We start from the raw sequence: 23,484 nt of genomic DNA on the forward strand, positions 1-23,484 counted from the left end.
GTTAGTGCAGCGGCTCGCTACACAGGGGACAAAGCAGCATTCATCCTATGTTCCAGCCTCGTTGCTCGGCCTGAACAGTAACAAAGTGTTCGATGCCACTTCTGATTAGATGCTGACAATAGAGGGATGATGTCCCCTTTCTTCCGCAACTTGTGCATTTCACTCACGTCCTCCTCTGAATTATGACCTTCCATCAGCGCTGCGGCTTCGTGCGTCGAGTCGAGATGATAAACTTTGATCAAATGCACATCCGCAAATGTTTTAATTGGCCGACAGGACGTTGAGCTCTTAAATCTATAAATAACCATGACACAGACAAGGAAAGCTCTTAGAAAAAAAAAACTGTATTCTTAGAAAAAAAAAAAAAATGCCATGAAAGGCAAACACAGAACAAGCTCACATTTTTAACACAATGACAAAAATCCTCCAGGTCCACGCGCAACATAGGTGGATCCGGTCCTTTTATGGTCAACTTTATGTCCGACAAGCTTTTTTTTTTTTCTTTTACATCAGGCAAAATGACACGAAGCCACAGTAAAACGCAACATGTAACAAAATACTCAAAGGAGATACGAATTCAACCAATAAACACATCAGATAATTAACAAACAGGATAACAAAATAATAAATACATAGAGAAATAAATAGGTTTGCTACACTACACGATTGCCATACACAAAACCGGCCGTTTTTATTTGGCCATTCTCATACTTTTGCATCTAGAATTGTTTGCATATAGTCTTTTACACCATAAAAACAAAGTTGTGCAAAATGACAGACACGTCCACAGTTTGACAGCTTCTCACTGCAGCAGCGCCAGGTAGCTCCCAAGTGTCATATTGAGGCCGATCGATCCTCCGCCAGTGTGTCCTTTAGTGCATAATAAATGTCCCATTATTTATTGTGGTACAGGTTACAGCAATCTAGCAGAGAAAAAAGAAGACACAGCAGGAATTAAGATAATCTCCCAAAATGAGAAGGAATAAACCGTCTTTATATTATATACTGTACGTTTAACTTGATTGCAACAGAAACATAAATATTCTGTCAAATGTTTGGATGGTTATAATCAACTACTTTTAAAATCATGCATATTAGTAACCTGTCACTTGCCATTTTGCAATCATTATATTTAGATAAAATTAAAAAAAAAATGAAATTAAGCAACATCTATTTAACAAAAAGTGAGTGATTGAGTGTCTATGTGTGTCCTTGTTCACCTGTGAGTGTTTGAGGGTGTTTTTCTATGCCCTGTGTTTGTGTGTGTGTGTGTGTGTGTGTGTGTGTGTGTGTGTGTGTGTGTGTGTGTGTGTGTGTGTGTGTGTGTGTGTGTGTGTGTGTGTCGTGACTTCACTGGTTTCTTCCAGTTCAGTGCAGCCTCTCACCTGCTTCACCTCTTCATCACCGGTCTGAACGCAGTGACCTTGTCATCCTGCACGGTCCTGCAGGCTTCACTCAGGTCAGATGACTGTGTCTCTGCTTTGCCACCAGAGAATCCTACACACCCAAATAAAAGCATAACTAAGAAAATTGCCTCAGGTAAAAGCGTCTCCTCACTTCATAACCTTAGATTGGCTTTTCTACATCAAACAACACATGGAACATGTTTTAAAATGCTGGTGTTCCTTAAGATACTAGACAATGGGAATTATAATCTTTATAACACAGAAACAGTGGCTGTTCTGGGGGGTGTGGGGGTGTGTGTTTGGGGAGGGGGTGGTGGCAAGGGTGGCCTGTGTCCCCATAATATTAAGCCTCGACCCCCCCTCTGGCCACCCTAACTGTTGCAAATATTTTCATATATTTATCCCCAAAGAGTTGCAGTGGTAAATAAAATGTAGGTTAACACTGAGTTGAAATTATTGTTATATGTGTATCGTTAGTCTTTTGTAGAACCAAACCTATGTAGGTAACACTTAATGCTTAAAATGTTTGGTACCCCTAAAATCCCAGCCTGGCCCCTCCATTTGAAAAGGTCTAGAACCGCCACTGCACAGAAAACCTCTACATATGAGACCGACTTCTGTCCCTTGTAATATGGTATTGCACGTATAAGATGACATACCTTCAATAGTGGAGTACTGACATGTGTCTGGGAGTGCAGCATAGGATGAACAGTGCAGTTGGATGTCCTTGTGACTGTAGCTGCCAGTGCCATAGACTTTTGAGTGCAAGGATGAGCCCTCAGAGAAGGGGCTCTCAGTATTGGTGGCACTGCTAGATTCATGGAGGCCTCTCATGGCCCCACACTGTCCAGTAAGAGCCCCGGTAAGCCTGGCGCTCTGGAGCTGGCAGTCCCCGGTTGTGTTGCCTGTCCTCAGCTCCGAGCCATGCTGCTGAGGGCTCAGTATGACCCCCGAAGCCGCCGTACGTGCGAGAGACCAAATCCGAGGCTTATCTGATGCTTCAAAGTGAGACAGGGACACTGTTCCCACGGGGCCGGTCGAGGAGGGTGCCTTGGACAATACAGGATCCAGGAAGTCAGACGGGAGAGGAGGGAGGGTGGTGACACTTTTGATGGCGCAGGGGAACGCGTGGAAGTTGTTTGTTAAACTCAGGTGCAGCTCGGAGCTGCAGTCTCTCTTTTGAGGGTCTCCAGATACTGCCATGACCCTCTGGAGGTCGTGCTCATCGGCAGCCATCTTTTCACAGTCACTGTCCAGCTTGTCACAGTCGTCGTCTTCCATGTCATCCAGATCACTCAGATGCAGATCCTTCTCCTCCTTGCAATCACTAGAATCTGCATTGAAGAGAGGACTGTTTATAGTGTTTATATACTTTTATGAACTCATAGAGACATTGTTTGTTTAGAAAACTTTGAAATATACTTTTTTCACTCAAATTTACTTTGTTTTATTTTTGGTCCATATGATTGGCAACTGTGTTTCGCTATATTTAGTGTAAGTCACCGTATTTATAGACAAAGTATTACCTTTGGTGACACAGTCTTGCTCGCTCTTGTTAAAGTCATCCTTCCTGTCATCAGTGGCCTTATTCTTTGGGGACCAGGTCATCTTGTTCTCCTTCTTTAGCCTCCTCCTGGCGTTGGCGAACCAGGTGGACACCTGGGTGAGGGTCATTTTGGTGATGATGGCCAGCATGATCTTCTCTCCCTTGGTGGGGTAGGGGTTCTTGCGATGCTCATACAACCATGTTTTCAGAGTGCTGGTGGTTTCACGAGTTGCATTCTTTCTTCTGGCTGTGCCATTAAAGTCCACTGTCCCGTATCTGGAAAAGGGACACACACAAATACACACAGACAGAGGCCATTAGTGCAGTAAATGAAGGATGTCATAGACTTCTCACTCAGACATCCTAAAGCCCAAATACCTGCTGTTTGAAATATATACAGCTTCGCTCCATGAAGGCATCAGTATGAAGTTACACTCTGACCTTTGATCTAAATGTGATTCCCCCTCTGAATGGCTGCTTTTAATTATCAGTGGTAGAATAAGTTTTGGCAGGTCGGCTTACACTCATAATTACATATAGTGTTCAAAAATAAACATAGAATTTACCTGTCATATTGATACTGTCCAAGTGAATGGTCATAAGGATAGTATGCAGCGGTTTGAGTGATGCCAGAGTGTAAAGTGCCTGTGCTGTCCTTAATGTCATACTGTGGATTCTGTAAAAGACAATAAGGTTGTTATAAGTATGCAGCGTTCATTATTTCTCCGCATTTTGATGATTTTTGGAAAGAAATGAAGACATTTGCTATTTTTATGCTCCTAAATCAATAACAAATGCCTCTAACCAAGAGTGAAAATATGTTTTACATGAGATCATTATGTCTTTTTTAAAATGTAACTTAACAGGTTTAATATGCTAAACATGATCCTAGAATGGTATTTATTATTATAATATGAAAAACAGAATGTGTACAACGTGCAATTTTTCCATGGACAGTACATTTTAGCTGGCTTCAGGTGTTGAAAATAAGAGAGAATAAAGAAAGAAAAGCTGCAACTTACAGCTGCACTGCAAAGTATCCACTTAACAAGGCATTTAGTCCTGTATCCACTCTAAAAATGTACTTTCTCAAAGGGAACAATTCTGACAGAGTAGTATATATTGAAGTATAATTTAACTTTTTTTTCAAATGCCCGTTCAGCAACATACAAAAGAGCCAATATTTTTAAACAACGCAGAATAAGGATGATTGCTTATAATAATAAAATGACATTTGACTCAAATGAGAAGTTCCTCTGCATTGCTTCTACACTCCTTCCTCTCACCTGACATCCTTTTAGGGGGAAGGAGATAAGACTGGATGCTGGATTAAATGGCATGTCGAGACGGATACGCTTGCAGTGTAAAATAAATTGATAAACAAAACCCAGTTGATCGATGAGCCTGAGCCACCCTCCCCCCTTTGCGGATCGGATAAGGCTGATGCCCACCAGAGTGGAGTAGATAGCGGATGGGTCGGTGCTGTAGGGGAAGTAGTTGGCGTAGTTCTGGCTGGCGGCAGCCGCTGCGGCGTATGGAGAGCTGTACATCCCCAGTGCTGCGTTCAGCTCCGTTCGGCTGCTCGCCAGGAGCCGGTTCTCATAGGACGGGCAGCAGAAGGAGGCAGCAGCGGCGGCAGCGGCGGCGGTCTGGGTGCCGCCTGTCCCGTCAGAGACCGACCTGGAAATCGAATCGCAGCAAGTCGTACTGGGGTTTGCCGACACGAAAAACTGCATGAAGAGAATCGTGGATAGACATGGTCATTGGCTGTTTCAGCTCTTATTTGGATGCCTGTGACAACTCTGAAGTGAATGTGGGTGATGCACTGCAAAAAGATATCTGAGTTAAGTTGCTCAATCAGTGTTAGTGTTGAGCATTTGAATTCCAAAACGAGTGAATATGTGAGCTTGCTTTTAGTTCATATCAGTTCAATTATCCCGAATCAGGTGTTGTTATCTTTACTTGTGACCTGCCTTATTTCAAGGTAAGTCACTTTTCAGAGAATTCCTCGAATGAGAGAAAAAAATATATATCTTACATCGTGAACTCGTGTAATAAGCATATCATCTTATTGTCCCTTTTCATGTTTTAATAAAAAAATGAATTTTATTTTTTTCAGTGGATATTAAGGTGGAAAAAGGTGTGCGCAATTCCTGCGTAAAAGTGACCTGCTCTAGTTTATCATCGGGTTCGAAATAAGATAAGTAGTATCACTGTACAAGTAAATCACCACCTTATCATAATTTTTGTATTCATTTTATAGCCTAAATAATGTACTGAAAGTTCAAATATTGTCGAGGTAAAAGTTGTGTGACAACTTTTCCTTGGGAGTAACTTTTGTCCCCTGATCGACTTGAACTTCTTTGAACTCGTCATTAGGCGCTACAATGGTGTCTTGAAATGTAAACAGACCACTTTAATTGAGTTATAAAAAGCTTTCAGGATAGAAGGTGTCTAGCAATCCCACACGTCCCATTTAAATAGAAAGTTTGCGAATGTGTGCAGCATGCGTTACAGCCCAATTACACCTCGTAGTGAGCAATAGGTGACAATCATCTCTATTGTCATCAGAAAAACACGTGAGTTCATTCATAATTCAGTGTAATTGGACACGGGTGCCTGTATATCGATACTTGGTTCAACAACAAAAGCACCACACGAAAATAGCTGTCAATACTGTCAACGCAGTCGCTCAGTCATAAATGTTTCTTATAGAGAGAAGTGCTCTGACTGTACTGCAGTAGAAGAAAATATGCACAAAATATGCCATTTCTGTGTGTGTGTGTGTGTGTGTGTGTGTGTGTGTGTGTGTGTGTGTGTATGTGTATGTTTATGTGTGTGTGTGTTTGTGTGTGTGGGTATACAACACTTAGGAGAAATAAAAAGCAAAGAGGCTTACCTGTGAAGTTGCATTGTAGGGGTATCCAAATTGCGAGAAAGACATAGCTGCTTCTTTTGTTACCATCAGCAATATTCTTCACCCTTGATCGATTGCAACCAATTCAACTTCAAATCCACCGTCTTACACACATTTCCACGCACGGCCTTTCACTCAATAATAGATGACTTCACTCATAGGAGGGAGACTTTAGGATGGTACCAGCTGCAGATTGTTTTATATGAATGAATAATCCCCCCCAAAGGACCCGATAAGAAATTAAATTAAGCGTCATTAAGTGCAAAAAAAAATTGTTGTTGTGTTCGCTGAAGGAGGCTTAAAGGATAACGTAAGACTTGCAAGATATGGACTCTGCTTGTGCTATTATTTGTGGCTCTATAGTTCTTTAGCATTCATCCATGCAAGGGTATCAGCGTGACGTCACTGTAATCCCGGAACGGCAGGGTACCAAGGATAGAATAATGTCTTTGCCAATCACGTTCAACGCAGGGGTTTCTTAAGGTGCACTGTACACAGTCATGTCCCGCTTTTGTAATAGAATTCTTCACAGATTTGCTGAGATAACGTCTCGGAAAATTGTATTATAGTTTATCATTATTGAATTGTAGCATGGCAACATATGGAAACCCTTTGTGAAGTTAAATGAATGAGAAAAAAGAGACATTGAAAAGATTTGGGCAGTCGTGTGAGTTATCACAAACACATACACATTCAGCAGAAGAGATTAGTTGTTGTTTTTTTTTCACCCAGGCAAATAATCAAACATGTAAACTAGAATGTCTGCTGAATATTTTCTATAAAAAAAGATTGTAGGTTAAAACAGTTTCGTTTATTTACAATCTATCACAATCAAAGCTGGTTGAATAAAAACGTCTAACGTCTTTTTTTTAAATTTTTTATCTCGACCTCTGTTCGCCTCTGGCTCTCTGGCCAGAGGTCCATCCCGGAGTTAATGACGATGATGTTTCTATCTTTCTCTATTAGAGAGAGATGCAGTCCCAGCAGGACCGGTTAGAGGGGTTTTTGGCAGGTCAATAGACCAGTGATTGATGCGCGCCTGGAGACCTACGTGACCATTACGCGTAATGCGTAATTGTATCAATTAACAAATGGATACATGCCCTTGTTTAACCAACGAGTAACAGAGTGAAAATATGCCTTAGAGGTGAAATCCGAAGAGCTGTGCTAAAAGAAAAAAAAAAAAGACAGTGGAAGCTCTGATCTCCAGTAATTAAATATCCGTGGAAGGGGGCGACGAGAATTGCATTTTAATTGAATGATGCTCACTTGAAAGATGGGTAAGGAATGATGCTGCCTCACAGTGAATGAAACGAGAAATAATTTTAAGCCTTATTAGATCAGCAGCTCAACCATCACCAGTTCTCTCGCTCCCTCCCATAAACATAAACAAGCTGAGCCCCCTCCTCGTGTGATGTTGAGCTGGGACAGGGAGGGAGGGAGGGAGGAGTGTCTATCATTTCCCCCTATACACACTATATTTGTATTGACAGTGACAGCGATGATCAGTCCTACTGAGTCATATGATCTGCCTGTTTCTGACTATCTAGGGCTATGTAAGGTTTCCGTTGTCACGAGTGATACCTTGTGCCAAATGTCCCGCTGCCGTGCCTCTCCATAACTGATAGCTATGGCGTGTCCTCCCTTGGAGACGCTTCTGCGATTATGGGCTTCCTCTCCGAGGGGCGCTAAAGAGCCGCGTGTAGGAGATGAAGATCTCCCGTCAAGAGATTTTCCACAGAGATGGATGTGGACAGAATGGTCATGGTCCAGGCTATGGGAAGTGCCTGCAGTAAACACCCACAGGCAACAGCAAGTCTTACACACACCAAGTTCTTTGGTGCTCATTCTGACAGGCAACTAAGTTACAGTAGGAAACTAAGCATTATTGTGTGGCTTGTATTTTTTTTTTTAATAAAATGTTTTAAATCTTTTTTTTAACTTGTTGATTCTTTCAATGTTCAGTTCCTGCCATCTCACTTACTGACATTTTATCTTAGAACCAGGCTCATTCTGCACCCAAACATTTTAAGTTGCCAAAACTCAACAATGGGCATAGTGCAAATAACTTAAACTCAATTATATCTTAAAGTGAAAGGGACAAGCCAACTTGATTATAATAACTATATATATATATATATATATATATATATATATATATATACTTTATATACAAATGTATCCTTGTGGCATGAATGAAAACAGTCTGAGGACAAAAGGTGAAAAGGCAATGTACATGTATGTTGACTATTTACAGTGTACTGGATCAGATATCTGAAAGAGGAAAACAACGTATCTCCAAAACATCTACTTTTCATGAGATATGAAAAACAAACCTGTTTTTTTATTTTATTTTTAGCTTTGTGACAATGCAATCAGATAATCTAATGGCTTTCTAAATCATTTATTGAGCTTCATTCCCTGAAGGAATACTTAATCCTCCAGTTTATCTTAAAAATTCAGAATCACTAAATGTGGAGACATGCTTTTACGTGGACAGTGGCAAGAGTTTTAATGGGAATAACAAAGATGTCAACAACAACTGTAATTTAACATTCTTAACTTTCCATTTAACATTGATGATGGATATCAGAACTTATTATCTACGGAGGATGCACACTTTTATGCCTAAAGCGTTATTCCATAGGGGAATGCGCACACAGAGAAGGTTGAAACAAGCTAAATGTAATTGCATGCCGGTGGTCGATGCTTTTCTGCAAGGGCATGCATGATGGCCCAAGTGCATATGGACAGACTCATGCATAATGCATGTCCAGCAGTCAGTGCAGATCCCACTGAATCAGGCCGAAATTAATACTAATTGTAATGGCAGACTGGCCACAGTGCCCTTCCCTCTAAAATGTGTGACAACCCCACAATGAGACAATGAGTGTTTTGTCTGGATTACTTAGTTATCACATTGGAACAAGTTTTTGTTTTTTAGCAGCTAAATGGTTCACAACAGCAATTAGTGATTCATTTTCCTCAGATGTTTTCCTGAGTAGAATTACTTTTGGCAAAGTCTGCCGTTTTAGAGGGTTAGAGCAGGGGTCTTCAACGTCTTTTAGGCCAGGGACCCCTAAGCTTAACAAGAGACCAAGTAGGGACCCCTACCGTATGTATCATACACAATTGAGTTGCATATTCAACTGTGCAGAATGGATGAAAAGAAATTGATATTATTTATGCATCATGTTTTAATGTTAAACATACATCTGGAAGGCATAGTGACTCCTTGAGCTTAACTGTATGGCTACCAGTGGCTAACTTACCTATAGTAAGCTTATCTACAATGTGTACATTTGTTTTCTTAAAAATAGGCCACTCTATCTTAGCTATTAAAATTTTGCATTTATATTAATTTATATTTCAGACTTATTTTAATTTTTGAAATAAAAAACTTTCAAAGTTTCAAGGCCCCTCTGTTGAGGCTCTCTGGTTTAGAGTACTATATAGTACTACTCTCCCAGCAGTGTTAATGCAATAGGAACAATATCCTATCACAGAGAGCAGCTTTTTAAGCAGCAGGATAGGGTACCAGCCATCCCTAAGCTGTCAGGCCATACCCGAGTTCAAGCCCCTGTCCCAGTCCACACACACCACCCTGGGTTTAAATCATGTATCATTTATATCAAATGTGGGCTGTGGTAAAGTAATACTGTAAAAAAAGTTGGAAAAATTCATATATTCCTCTTTGGAGTACCACATTTATGGGAACAGTCAAACAAGTGATAGTCTGGATCAATGGAAGTACATTTCCAGGATAATTGCCTGACATCCAGTGCCAGGTGTCCCTCACTCTCCGCTCTCTGTGCGTTGCTGTTCACAAACTACAGTTTGCTCCGGCAAACAACAACAAACTTCAAGCTACATGCTGAAAAATGGCAAGTTTTTAGGAAAATTTGCAACGTGCAACAAGGCACGCCTGCTACAACAAACTCTGTTTAGCAGTTAGAATTTGTAGACATACCATTTGACCCAAGACCGGTCATGTAATAGAACATTTAACTAATAGCAGACACAGGCATTCACCCTCATAATACACTCACTCATGTTATTTAAGAAAAAGCAAGTCCAAACCTCCTACGTTCCTACGTTAGAAGCATCACTGGGTAGAAAAAGAAAGAGGGAAAAAAAATTGGAAAGGTTAAGTCAACACTCAATAGCTCCCAGCCCTATTCTCCTACTTAATACATTTCCTATGCTGACTTAATGAACCACACAAAGCCTTTCTGGTTTTTCATCAGATGGGAAGCAGCGGCGGTGGTGGAGGTGGAGGTGGAGGTGGAGGGGGGGTGTATGAAATGGTAATAAGGGCAGACAGACTGAGAGACGGAGGGAGAAGCCCGAGCCGAGCAGGGGATGAAGCTGCACCTACCTGGAGGTGTGTGATCTCATTAAAGCCAAATTGGTATATGCCAATAAATCCAAGGCACTTGTGATCTGGAATTATTATACACACACACACACACACACACACTACATACACAGAAATGGCCCCCACTACTGCAAAATTATCCAAAATGGAAATAAAGTAATGAATATCATAATGAGAAATAATAGAGCAACGGTGGATGTGGTCACAGCAGTGACCGGTTAACACCAAAACAAACATCCCCAGGGCTGCTAAATAATTACAGCACACAGAGGGAGTCATTAAAGCTTCATCAAACAGAGAGAAAAAAAAGAGATAGGGCGAGTATGACATGACGACTGTCTCAATAAATCAATCTGGTGTGAAAAAAAGGATGATAACTAATGACAGTACAAGATTGATGTCTGTTTAAGTAGAGTCACTGTGCTGTGGTATGCTTTGATTGGTATCTTGCCTTTGAAAGGACATAATTACACATACATATTTTTGGTTTGTTTTCCACAATTTAAACATGGATCTGTACATTAATGTACAGGCATGATTGGTGTTTCATTTGTATCCTCGCCACTTTGATTGTTTGTAGTCAGGTGTTTAACTCAAACAAACCCTAGGCATTTTGTGTTGGGAGCCACATATCCCAGAGGCCCCTGGGGCTCCTGGGAGAGGGAGAGGGAGAAAGAGAGAGAAAGAGGCATGTGTGTGTTGTTTGTGTGCGCCGGCTGGCAGAGTCCCCTTGAGGCTCTACTGTAAAGCTATCATCAGTGGTGGTGTCAGGGATTTGTAGCTTGTCACTGAGAGAGAGAGAGAGAGAGAGAGAGAGAGAGAGAAAGAGTGCTGGCAGTGACTATGGGAAATAACTGCTTATGGAGAGAGTGTGCCGGGGCTTGCACAGCTTGTGTGCGTGTAGGTGTGTGTAAGAGAGATAGAGAGGCCGCGAACGAGTGGGAGGAATGTGTGTCTATTTTCTCCCCGTGGTGTCTGGAGATGTGTGTGTGTGTGTGTGTGTGTGTGTGTGTGTGTGTGTGTGTGTGTGTGTGTGTGTGTGTGTGTGTGTGTGTGTGTGGGGACGGGTAGGTTGTGGGTCGATCATATGATGTGTGGATCCATGTGCCGTCTTTCATCTCTGGGCCTTAGGCTCTTTGTCTACGTGTTGTCCTGACGGCAAGTGGTGTGTGTACAGGTCTATTCTGGGTTTGTCAAAGCTCCTGCAGTGGCATTGCATGGATCTGCGTCTCCTCATGAATTAACATTCACATTTGGACCCAAATTTGATCAAATATGTATTTTCAGTCACCAGAAATAAGGAAGTCTGTGTAGGCTACCTCCCTGCTACTATGCCTGTGTTTGTGTATGTGTGGTCTTCGCCGAGATGGATGCTGACTTCAAACCGAACTTTCCCTCAAGGCGGAGGGCCAGCAGCAAAAAAACGCTGCTGTCGGGTAAATACATGTATCTGCAAAAAAACAAGTTCCTCTGGAATGACGAATGGAAGGCTCATTTTCTCATTGACAACCATGTATTTCTGAAATCGCATGTTGGCGGTTTACCAGGTTTTCAAGGGCCCGAGGGTCATGAAATTCACTCAACTCATAAATGATCATGTCAGCGTTCAAACGGAGGAAGAAAAAGGAAGACGAGGAAAATTGCAGTTACATGGTTTCCATCTGACTGCAGCTGTTAAATCCTGAGCAGTATTGTGGCCCATCTCTAGGGCCCGCAGAGGCAGAAAGACAGTTCCTATTACTGTCAGTCCAATTACCGGCCACAGCACAGCCACCGCTGTCAACACCAGACGGGTCACGGTATGTATCGGCATCTTTTGTCTCATGTTTAGCCATATTTTCCAGGCAGAGGAACGTGTATGTTGTGCAGCACAGCTCTGAGCTAAAGGCAAATGGTTATCAACATTTAACACAATATTAATTAACCATTATGTGGAGTCAAGAGTTGAGTAGAGTAGAAAGTGCTCCAAAGAGTTTGCACACTATGAGATGTTAAGTACACCTACAACTCAGTGTGTATGGATAATAGCCTGCTTTAAAGCAACACTATGTAACTTTTCCCTCTTCGGTCCCCCTACAGGTTGTCTCGTTGGAACTACAGCTCACGCTAAAAATTACATAGTGTTGCTTTAAGGATACACTGAAAACAAGTAAAGGTTTGTGAATAAAATGACAACACAATGCAGAAATAGTTGCAATATTTCCCTTGTGGTTCTATGTGCCCTTGTGGTAATCAACCACACATATACACATATACACCCAGAAGTGGGGAATGTGATGAGAAGTGGTCTAAATATTGAAACACTCCCCATTACAGAAGACAGTGCTCTGCGTTGAGCGTGTCTGCTGAGCTGCCTCTAGTGTTGCACCACACGGCGACAGAAAAGGCCCAGCTCCATCTGGTCTAGGTTCAGTCTGGTTTACTGCAAAGTGGTGCCAATACAAATAGCTGTGCTTGATGTTTGTTTGCATAAATTGTTTTGAAAGGCTTCACCAATAGTTTTTTGGGTGGATTACGGTGGGGAAGTTGGGGAGCCAACCGTGGTGGAATAATCCTCACTGAGCTGACAGTTAGATTTGCTCTTCTTTAAGAATAAAAAAAAAGATTGTTTTGGATTTTTCTTCTCGGTTCCTGGCAGTGAGCTTGGACTGTGAACTTTTCAGTGGGTTATGCGTGTGCGTGTGTGTGTGTGTGTGTGTGTGTGTGTGTGTGTGTGTGTGTGTGTGTGTACATACTGTAATGTGGGTCTATGATGATGGAGAATGCTGAGCAGCTCTCTCTTCTCTTGTAGCATAGCAGTGTCAATTTCGATCACATCAATGTAGCGTTTAACACATGCTAAAAGTTCAGTTGAAAGTTCAGAGGCCCAATGCAATGTAGGGAAAATGTCTCTTTTTCTAAAGCCCTCCGCATATCCACTTAGATTTTTCTCCCATAGGTCAAGGCAAAGGAAGGAAAAGGCAAAATGATGTACTGAGGTGAATTAGGCTTGTATTACACAGATGAAAAAAAGTAAGTGAAAATCTATCTTCCATTAAAGTAGGCACATTTTCTTTGTTTTGATTGTATAACCTGGTAAGAAAAAGACATAGCGACCAATTGGTAGTCATCATCACTTAGCTCTGGGTTTGCTGCAGGTATAAGAACATTGACCTGATTGATTTCATGTCCAGGTAAGTGTGCCAGCTCAGCGGTAACTAGTACCAGACAGATTTTTGTGTAAGCCGGATAGATACCCAGGCCCCCCGAGTCTCAGCCAGAGCCCCCGATAGGATGGAAATCGCAATTTTACCAATGACAGTTCAATCGTTCGGGCCCTCTGTTCCTCATTTTGCTGCTTAGCCAGTGGAGGTCCCTCCATGGTCGATTCCCAACTCGATCCAGATGCGGCTAAAAGTATATTTTTTGCTGCAACATTTGTCTTTGTCTTCAGCTCCTCTGCAGCCACATTGTGTCAGGCTGCAAAGCTAATGATGGTATATTTTCTTGTCCATGTACAAAAACCCAACACTGCCTACTTTCCTCTTAACCAATGATGGGTTTGGTCTTAACACACAAAGAGGTTTGACAAACTCAGAGTGATCCAATGTGACTCAACCTACTTTCTTTATCTCAAGACTGTTACCTAAACAGTGACTACAAATACAATAAGTTAACTCTCTTTTTCCGCTTATATTCTGCAGTCGCTTTTATTGCAAATCACAAAAAAATATTCCTTGCGTGATTTAATTTTCAGGTTGTGAGAAGAAAAAAAGAAGATCTGAATTCAAGCTCTATCTGTAGACCTGAGCAAAGTTGTTTTTTTCCCGTCTTTTTCCATCGCCCAATATGGATCTAACCTAGGACCAAAAAAAGAAAAGAAAAAAACAGAATGGGGCTCCCTCAATTCATCCAACTTAAAAGCAGATGTTACATGGTTGCCAACATCAAAAGGTCCTGTTAACTGTATAGAGGGTGAAATCATATACCTTTGATTAGTCCTTTCTCTGGTTAATGTAAACGAGCGTAGTACATGGTTACTGAGTGAACCTTGACCTTGGCCTCATGGCCAATACATCATCAGATTACAGAAAAAAAACACACACTTTTGTTTCAACTTTGCCTTGTTAAGGCTAATTTCTGATTTGCGGATCGTCAAGCTTACTTTGGAGAAAGCAGGAGCACTGGATCACATCTCCACAAGGCCCCCCCCCCCGTCTGTGTGACTCTGGGGTCACACAGACGCCTCTAAATAAGAGGGCAGTGTCCTTGAAATACAACTTGGCTCCTTTTAGGATCCTCTTTCCATGCTCAGTTCAAGATGTTTTCCATTTTGAGGTTGCAATATCTAGAATGAAGATGTGCCTTCTATTTATCTCAAGGATATTTATTCAGAGAACGATAAGGGGTAAAATATGGACAGAAAAGTGGTGCACGGGGGGAGCGTGGGGGGGTAACAGCATTCCTTTTAAATATATGGTGAATGAGGGTCCTTCAACAAGTGTTATGTTTACATTGCTTGTGGGAAAACAAATTGACACAGGCGACGTCTGAGGGGGCTGTAAAACAGCTCTTTAGCACGGCTTAAATTCCAAGCGGCAAGCACAGCAGTGTCACCCCAAGGTGTTGAGAGTAAATATATGGTGTTACCTTTAGGCTAAATAGGGGGGGAAAAACACACAGAGATTGAAGTGAGCGTCAGTGACAAAGTAACGCAAGTGTTTTACCTAGGAGCAGCAAAAATGCGAACAAATAATAACATAATTTCTATTTGTTTTAGTGCTTTTTGTAATAAAGTGCACACATTAGATATGTAACAAAATCAGAATCAGCTTTATTGGCCAGGTTCGCGTAAACAAACAAGGAATTTGACTCTGGTTAATCTTTGCTCTCAAAGTACAACACTCACTTAACATATAAAGAATAAAAACAGAAAGGACAGTAAGAAATATAAAAAATACTGTTAAGTATACAGTATAACAATACAATAGAATTTACAAATTTACAAAAAATATACAACAATTGAAGAAACACTTGCAAGTAAGTGTAGTTGCACCTCAGTATAAGAAGTGTCCTCACATTTTTATAATCAAATATTGCAATACAATGAGGGTGACTGTAGATAAAAAAAGCTTTATTTTTCCAGAATTCTTTCATAACACAACTCAAAAGCAACGATTGTCTCGGAGGGGGGTCAAATTGGCCAAGTAGTATTTTTCTAGCAGTTAACTGCTCCATCCTAGGGAAATAATCTTAATAATCTGATAGCTAAAGATATGAAATATCATCTAAATTGATCCTAAAGACAGCTATGTCTCCCCTTTGGAAGCCAACATGAGCTAATGTTAGCTAACGTTATAATTTTACAGATTAATACGACAACCTGCTCCAGATTAAGAAGTATAACTGTAGGATTTCAACTATTTCAACTAGCGTTAGCGGTCAGTGGGCCTACTTAACTGTGGCCGTGGTTACACTTGTCTTTTCAATGCAACTTTTGTTTTTAGGTGGCTGTGGCTCAGTCGTTCTTTAACCACAAGGTTTCCTCTGCTCCTCCTGTCCGTGTGTCGAAGTGTCTTTAAACAAGACACTGAGGCCAAAGTTGCTCCCTGGACGCTTTACACTGGCCCACTGCTCCTCATGCTTGGGATGGGTTAAATCCAGATGTCAAATTTCGCGATTTTGGCTCAGTGGTAGAGCGGTTGCCTGCCAATCGGAAGGTTGGTGGTTCCATCCCTGGCCCTGCAGGCCCATGTCGAAGTGTCCTTGGGCAAGACACTGAACCCCGAGTGTAAATGTGTGTGAAAGTTTATCTGATGAGCAGGTGGCACCTTGTATGGCAGCCTCGGCCACAGTGTATGAATGTGTGTGAATGGTGAATGGTTCCTGTACTATGTAAAAGCACTTTGAGTAGTCATTAAGACTAGAAAAGCAGTATATAAATACAGTCCATTTATAGTGTTGCATGTGACAAAAAACTTCACACTTCACACTTCAATGCAACCTGTCTGATTGGCTAGCGATCGGAAGTATTTCCGTGCGGATATACTCCCGCAATAGGTGCATCCATTTTACTCTTTTGGTAGAGTGGCAGCCAACAGTTTCATTCAGTAGTTTGGCTAACACAACAAACACATGCTGATACAACTTACAAAATCTAAAACTGAGAAGCCTGCTTATAGCACTGAGCTCATTATTTTATTGACAGGGAGGTTATGGTAACCAAACACGTGTTTTAAAAGGCTCAGTGCTGCAATGAAGCACTCCAACTCAAACCCTGAAAGAGGTCAGATTATAGTACCCTGACAATATTCCTGCAAAAGCTACAGGGGCAGCAAGCAGGAAAGGTGTCTACATGTCACCTTGTGTTCCATCAGATCAAACCGTGAATGTTTTCACCAGGCTGAAATTTATGTTGCTGTTACCTTCATTAACTTTGTCTGTGTCTTGTAAGTCTGTATGTCTGGTGACTGTGTTTATGTATTGGTGTGTGTGTGTGTGTGTGTGTGTGTGTGTGTGTGTGTGTGTGTGTGTGTGTGTGTGTGTGTGTGTGTGTGTGTGTGTGTGTGTGTGTGGCTGTGTGGATGTAGTCCTTGCTTGACCTTTGTCAGTAGGAGAGCAAATGCAGTGGAAGAGTGATAGCACTGCGCGGTCCTCTAATCTGCTCACTCAGCCCTGGCTTTGGAGCTCACTTCGCTCCGCTTCATCTGAAGTTCCCTCATCACAAACTGCTGGCAGTATTCTTGCAGACTGGAGCCCGGCTGCATTCACATACACTTCTCTGCTTTTCTCTGTGTTTGTTCCTCCATGTTCTGCTCTTTTTGGCCCTCAGCGTCACCTGACCTATCTTGTGTAAGTGTAATCATGGTAAGAACTGTAGCATCCTACTATTATACTCTAGATTAAGTGCATATCTATGGGATGAGCCTGACTGCATTTACATCCAGCACTCTCTCTCTCTCTTCCTCACTATACCTCAGCTCTCTGTGCTTAGCCTGTCTTGATCTTTGCATACTTACAATCTGTAGAAGCACTCAGGTCAAGTGTTTATCCTGAGATGGACACCTTTCCTGACTCCCATACAGGAGACGTGTAGACTACAGTATAGTTTCCCTTTTTCTCTCTCTCTCTCTCTCTCTCTCTCACTCTCTTTTCAAGATCGACAAAAGCCTGACATACTACTGTGATTTCAAGGGAGCTATGGTTTAAATCCATACGTACTGTCTAAGAGTTTCATTATGCGATTAAAATGATAATAGGATAAAAAGACATGTACAATATTTATTTTTATGCTTAACTGAACTGATTCTAATGTACTGGGCTATAATGTGTTTCTTTTGTTAACACTCCTCCTCACAGCTAGCAATTCAACATTTGTGGATATACAGTAACACATAACACTTTTCCTGATTATCGTTTTGGTATTGTTTGTTTTGTGTAAAGTAATTTTACTTTTACATATGTTTTGGGCCATTTAATAATTTGATTAGACTTGATTTCTATGTGTAAGGAACATTTTATTGCAAAAGATCTTCCTCTAAGAACCCACGTCATACAAATACAGAATGATTAATACATAAGGTAGCAATATCACATCACTGTGCACACATTGTGTTTAAACAGATAATATATTTGGAATCACTTGATATATAAGTATGGCTCTAGAATTAAGAATATTAATTTGTTTGTATACATTTAATGACCTATCTTTTTCAAATGTTCCTAAATGCATTTTCAGATCAGTTATTTCACTTCTACTTGTCAAGTTGTATGCTAAATGTTTTTGAAAAAACAGTAGCCTAACAGTACAGTACACTTTATGTCAGATGGCAAGCAAATACATTCTTCGCAAATGGGCTGGCTGGGCAGGGTCATCAGGGACAGTGTAGGACTGAGCACTGAGGCTGAAGTCTTGTTGCCCCCAGTCCACCCCCAGGGTGTGAGGGGCCTGGCCAGGGGCTTATCGCTTCAAACACATTGTCATTTCCTATAGTCTCTCTCCCCATCCTTTTCCTTCCACCTCCTGCCAGTCCTTCCTCTCCTCTCTCTCCATTGCACCTCTTCAAGCTGTCGGCATGCTGGTTCGGAGGGTTTCCTTCAGGAAGGAGAGGTCCATGTTCCGACCACAGGCTGATAGAGTGAGCCTGATAACCCCTGAGCCAAGTGCTACACTGCCAAGCTGACATAAAGCAGATGTCCTTCTGACCCCTTTCTCTTTGGGAACAGGACACCAACACAAATACGGATGGGGGGGAGCTTGAATGTCAGCATAGCCCCTCTGTTACTGATGTGAAGGTGTGACGGGATGCTTCAGACTTTATGAGCTGCAGAAATTGTTACGATAACATTTGAGCTTTGGTGCGGCATGACAATCATTCTATATATATGATTTACCTCTACAGGCAATGTTGTTCTATTCTATTGGATACCTTTTTGGAATCTAGCAAGGGACACCAGATGAAAATATGCCTGTTATACTAACTCTGGCTCATTTACAGTTTTTGTTTACAATTGATGAATCGTCCGTGGCATATATAATATAAATACTTAAAATACATAAAAAACTGAAAGACAAATACAACCACAATAAAACGCAACACTGGATAGTGAAATGTTACAACGCAACATTTTTTTCAACCTATAGACATGTAGACACTCCATGCATGTTTAGATAAATGGAATGATTCATTTTTCCTTTATGGATTGAGCGAATTATCCCACTTCCTAAGCTAAAACATTTTTTAAAACCCATTTGACTGAGAAATGCAATGTCACAAAGAAGATAACAGTTCTGTTTTTCTTAGCTCATAAAAAGCTGATGTTTTGGAGAAAGCTCAGACGAAGAAAGCAGCCCTGACGTTTAATGTCACATGCAGTTTTAGTATTACACAGAGACAATAGGAAATTATGTCACATATGTCCCCACGCCTATGTTATCTCACATACATAGTGACACATACACACACACACACACTGGTCAGCATATTGGGGAGAAAGGTGGAGTTGAGTATGCACCGAGACTTTACAGCCCTGTGACCTCATTACTATTCAGAACCAGTGGTGAGAAGACGGGTGGTGCTGTGTTCCCAGTACAGTTCAGCCCCAGCACTAGTGGATGATGTGCACGAATGGGGGTGTTGTGGGGTGGGCAGCAGCTTCCCTTAAATCCCCCCCGACACACACACACACACACACACACACACACACACACACACACACACACACACACACTCACTTCCTCCTGGGAGATAGGCGTACTCTGCTTTCTGTCAGGGTGTCCTCAGCCGCAGACCCCTGGGGCCTCTTGCTTGGTGGGAATCTGGTCTTCTCCCTCCACAGATGCCCCCCTCCCTACTGATGAGAAGGAAAACAAGACCTGAGGAAGACACTGCTGCTCATCCTCTGCTATCATCTCCAATATTTTCTTTGCTATCTTTCTCCTACACCCCTGTCCCCTTCTCTTCTTCTCTTTCTTTTCTTCTGCCTAGGCGGTCGATAGCGTTAATTGGCTCACTCAGTCACCGGTACATTGATTGCGGTCACTAATAAAAGGGCTATTGATTGGCACTTTGTTTAACATTGGCCCATGCAGTAAGAGCTGCCCTCTAATACTATCCTGACAGCAACCTTTTCCTGTTTGCCGGTCTCTTAATGTCATAAATTATGTCAATCGATTAGGGAGATATTTCTTCCCTCATGTTTTTGCACTATCAGTGTAAGGACATTTTCAGATTCTGGCTCCCGAAGAGAGAACACATGTGGCCCCTGAGAGCTGAGAGCAACAACATAACATCTTGGGTATTAGGCTTGTTTGCTGTCAAACCAACAGTCAGATGAAAAGATTGATTATGAACTTCATTTGTATGTGTCCAGTACACACACGTATTAAGTCATTAAAGAGCTGGATTGATTGCATGTTGTTTATTTAAAGTATACTAAAGTACTTTTTAATATCTGCAATACGACAAGAACTTTAAGACCAGAGTTTGTTGGTCAAGAAATATTGCTGCTCCTTTAGCTGCTTCTAAAACTACAATACACACTAGAAAATACAGGAGCAGTGCATTTTTGTACATAAAGTACACTGTTATATGGCACAGATTTACCATAATAGGCCCTCACCAGACGCTACTGTTCTCAGTATTGTGTCAAGTGACAAGTTTTACACTTAAATGTTCAAGATTGTACTGTACCATTTATATTGGTGATTTTGCACCATTACCTTTTGGTCACTTTGGGTGCATTATTGAAGACACAAATGGTACATATTTTACCATGTATATGTTACTCCTACAGCAACAAGCTTATACAAATATTCAACAAGATAAATCCAGCTCATTTAATTTCAATTAAGCTCAGCGAATTTTTACAACTGTATCTCATTTTATTTTTATCTTTATTCATTTTAATTATAAGGCAGGGACATTTTACAACATTTGCCGATAAATGGCAGCCTCATTTAGAATGATACAACGTGATTTTCACTTCACCTTTTTACCAGACATGTATTTTCCCGTGCGAGGAACACGCAGGTTGACAGGAAACAGCCTGCTCAATATTCTCAGAATAAACTCAATATCTGGTTTTATTGCAATTAGCTGTGCGCTATTCTTCATCGAGCAGTCCTGAAGCTTCAGTGAGTCAAAGGCTGGTCTCCTGAGAAAGACGATGAATACTGGAAATGGGGTGTAAGTACCTCCATGAGAGATTTAATTATCGCCATTAAATATTCAATGATCAATAGAATTTGTTTTAGCCGATCAATAGGTGGCCAGGCCTGAGAAGGACAATGTGCATAAGTTTCTATTTGCATTTCAAAGCAGCTGTCACGTGGCCCCATTGGAAATCCATAGCATTTTGTTAGGCTGTATTTCATATTTAGCTGCTTTATCCCCTTATCACTGACTGCTATTGATTCCCTTACCTTTATTTACTGCCTACAAACTGCCTTAGGTTTAAAATGTCAAAATGTTTTCAGGGGATCCGATATACCTCCATCTTCATTCCTCATCTCATATAGCTCTTTTTCCTCTCTCTTTAATTCCCTTGTCTCCTTTTCCCTCGCTCTCTACCTCCCTCACTCTCACTACCCCTCTCAGTAGAGTTGGAAATTAAACTCTGTCATCTTCCCACCCACCGTACAGATCTCTGCTCACTCGGGTGTGAATCTGCACATTATTCAAATAAATATCTCCGAAGTGTCAGGGGAATACTCCGAGCCACTTCAAAGACGCCCACCCACCCCCCAACCCTTCAGTGTTGCTTGTTCTTGCTGGAGTCCTATTTTGTTTACCTGAACCATGCTCTAATGGCTTGTTTTTCACAGCACCTATCACATGTTCAAGAGCAACATTTAGCCAAGTTCAAGTGCACGCATCTTCAGGTCTCACCTGGGCTTTGATTGATCTCCAACACTGAATGTGATGTTGCTTAGTTTCGTCCGAAAACATTGTTTCTTCTCTGTTTTTTCTCGCAGTCTTTTATCTGTCTCTTAACCCTATGTTTCATTCCTCTCTCTAGCTTTGTGCCCTCTTTCTTATCCCTCACTGTTTTTCCTCTGCCTCCCGTCCCATCCCCTCCTCCTTTATTATTTCACCCAGTTGGTTTCCCCAGGTGGGATATTGTGTAAAGATGCCTAGCAGGCAGTGTGGATTGAGAGGATTAACCCTCAACAGAAGGAAACACTGTTGATCAAAGGCCATGCAAACACAACCCAAAACTACATGCTTGCGTTACAAGCCCTTATTTCAGTTATACACTTTTTTGTTTCTCATGTAAGTGTATCAAGGTCAGATACATAAAATCCTCATGATGGGTGCTGCTTCTGTGTACAGTATAATGACAAAAACACATTTTTAACATGCTACTACTCTTTATAAAATATTGGTAAACATATTGCATGCATACTGTGTTCAACCATGAAACTGTAAATGGAAATGTATCAGAAGAAAAATATCATCAATATCACACATACATAGAAGCACCTTAAGTACACACAGACAAAATAAAACTGATTATATTGTGCAGAAAGAGACAGCATGGTGCTAAAACAGCTAGGAGCTGCTAGTATAAAGACATAAATATTTAGCTCCATCTAAAATGAAATGTAAAACAATACAAACTGAATTATAGTATTGTGCTCTCTCTGTTGAGTTATACACTAGGACAGTCTCTCTATCTGTGAGCAGGCCAATCTATCAGAGCAACCCTCAGCCAGGAGACCACAGATAGGTCAGGGAGTTAACCTTCAGAGGCCTGAGGGCTGCATGAAGCATCATCAGTGCCATCAGGATACATGGCTTCAGCGCTGCAGCGCAGCTGGGGGAAAGAAAGTCTGGATGGACTTAATGGGTGTGTATGTGTGCATGCACATCTGTAGGTGCCTGGGTGCATCTGTGTTGTAAATATGAGGGTCATGAATGATGGTTAAAATGTTGCTATAACCTCAAATCCAGAAGAAGACACAAGCTGGCTAGAGTAGAATGTGTGAGTACACCCTTCACCCATAATTAGTATGCGCTGATGCAGGCTATGCAATTTAAATAGTCTCTAGGTATCACTTTATTACAATATTTCATATTACTTTTATAGCCTACATATTTTATTTAGGCTATAGAATATAATGAAATGAAAATATATTTTTCAATTATTTTTGTCAATATCTTAAATAACCATAATTCTGGTGTAGTGTATGGATTCCCATTTCAAATTCATTTATTTTTTAGATTTGTGACAAATCAAATCGGAAATACAAAATTACAAAATACAATTACAGTGTAGTGCTAATAGAATACAAAATAATAGACATAGCCTACAAACTAAAATGCCTGATCACCTTTGTATGTCACATAGTGTTTTGCCAATAGCCTTGACTTGTTTTGCCAGTAGTATTTTAATCTTAATGCTGCGTTCTATTATCTAGATCCGACGAGAAAGACAGGACGTTGCCTAGCGACACGCACCAACTCTTTACCTATGCCATTTTACTCGGACGGCGAACTTTCCAGAACTCAGAGGACACCGAGCAAGAATTCCGATACGGAATCCAAGACGGCTGCGCCCTGTTTGACTTGTAAGCATAGACAGTTGCTTATAAGTATGAATTGTTTGACTAACACCAGTAAGACGCCATTTTTACCATAGAAAGCTGTTTTTTTCAGCGGTGACATTATTATATATTATTATATTACTACATTACTACAGTATTTAGCTAGCTAATTACCTCTCAAGCAAAGCTAACTCATTAACGTTACTTGCT

The 23,484-nt window shown here is 41.2% G+C and overlaps 1 protein-coding gene across 1 annotated transcript; it reads right to left on the reverse strand.

Moving 5' to 3' along the window:
- Positions 1–1,390: 1,390 nt before the first annotated feature.
- Positions 1,391–5,917, reverse strand: irx6a (iroquois homeobox 6a). Its single transcript, XM_078258107.1, has 6 exons — positions 5,852–5,917; positions 4,404–4,682; positions 3,519–3,628; positions 2,965–3,228; positions 2,066–2,742; positions 1,391–1,497 (listed from the first exon to the last, which is right to left on the reverse strand). The coding sequence occupies exons 1-6, from the start codon at positions 5,915–5,917 to the stop codon at positions 1,391–1,393; spliced, it is 1,503 nt and encodes a 500-aa protein (XP_078114233.1).
- Between the last annotated feature and the right edge of the window lie 17,567 nt (positions 5,918–23,484).

The sequence above is a fragment of the Sander vitreus genome, chromosome 1 (assembly GCF_031162955.1).
Source record: "Sander vitreus isolate 19-12246 chromosome 1, sanVit1, whole genome shotgun sequence".
In the NCBI taxonomy this organism is placed as follows: Eukaryota; Metazoa; Chordata; class Actinopteri; order Perciformes; family Percidae; genus Sander; species Sander vitreus.

Bases quoted from the DNA above. Each gene is read 5' to 3' on its own strand.
- irx6a (XM_078258107.1), bottom strand. From the start codon at position 5,917: ATGGTAACAAAAGAAGCAGCTATGTCTTTCTCGCAATTTGGATACCCC. The intron at 3,229-3,518 runs GTAAATTCTATG...TCCCTTTTCCAG, and splicing joins GGACAGTATCAATATGACAG to ATACGGGACAGTGGACTTTA. The intron at 1,498-2,065 runs GTATGTCATCTT...TTGGGTGTGTAG, and splicing joins TCAGTACTCCACTATTGAAG to GATTCTCTGGTGGCAAAGCA.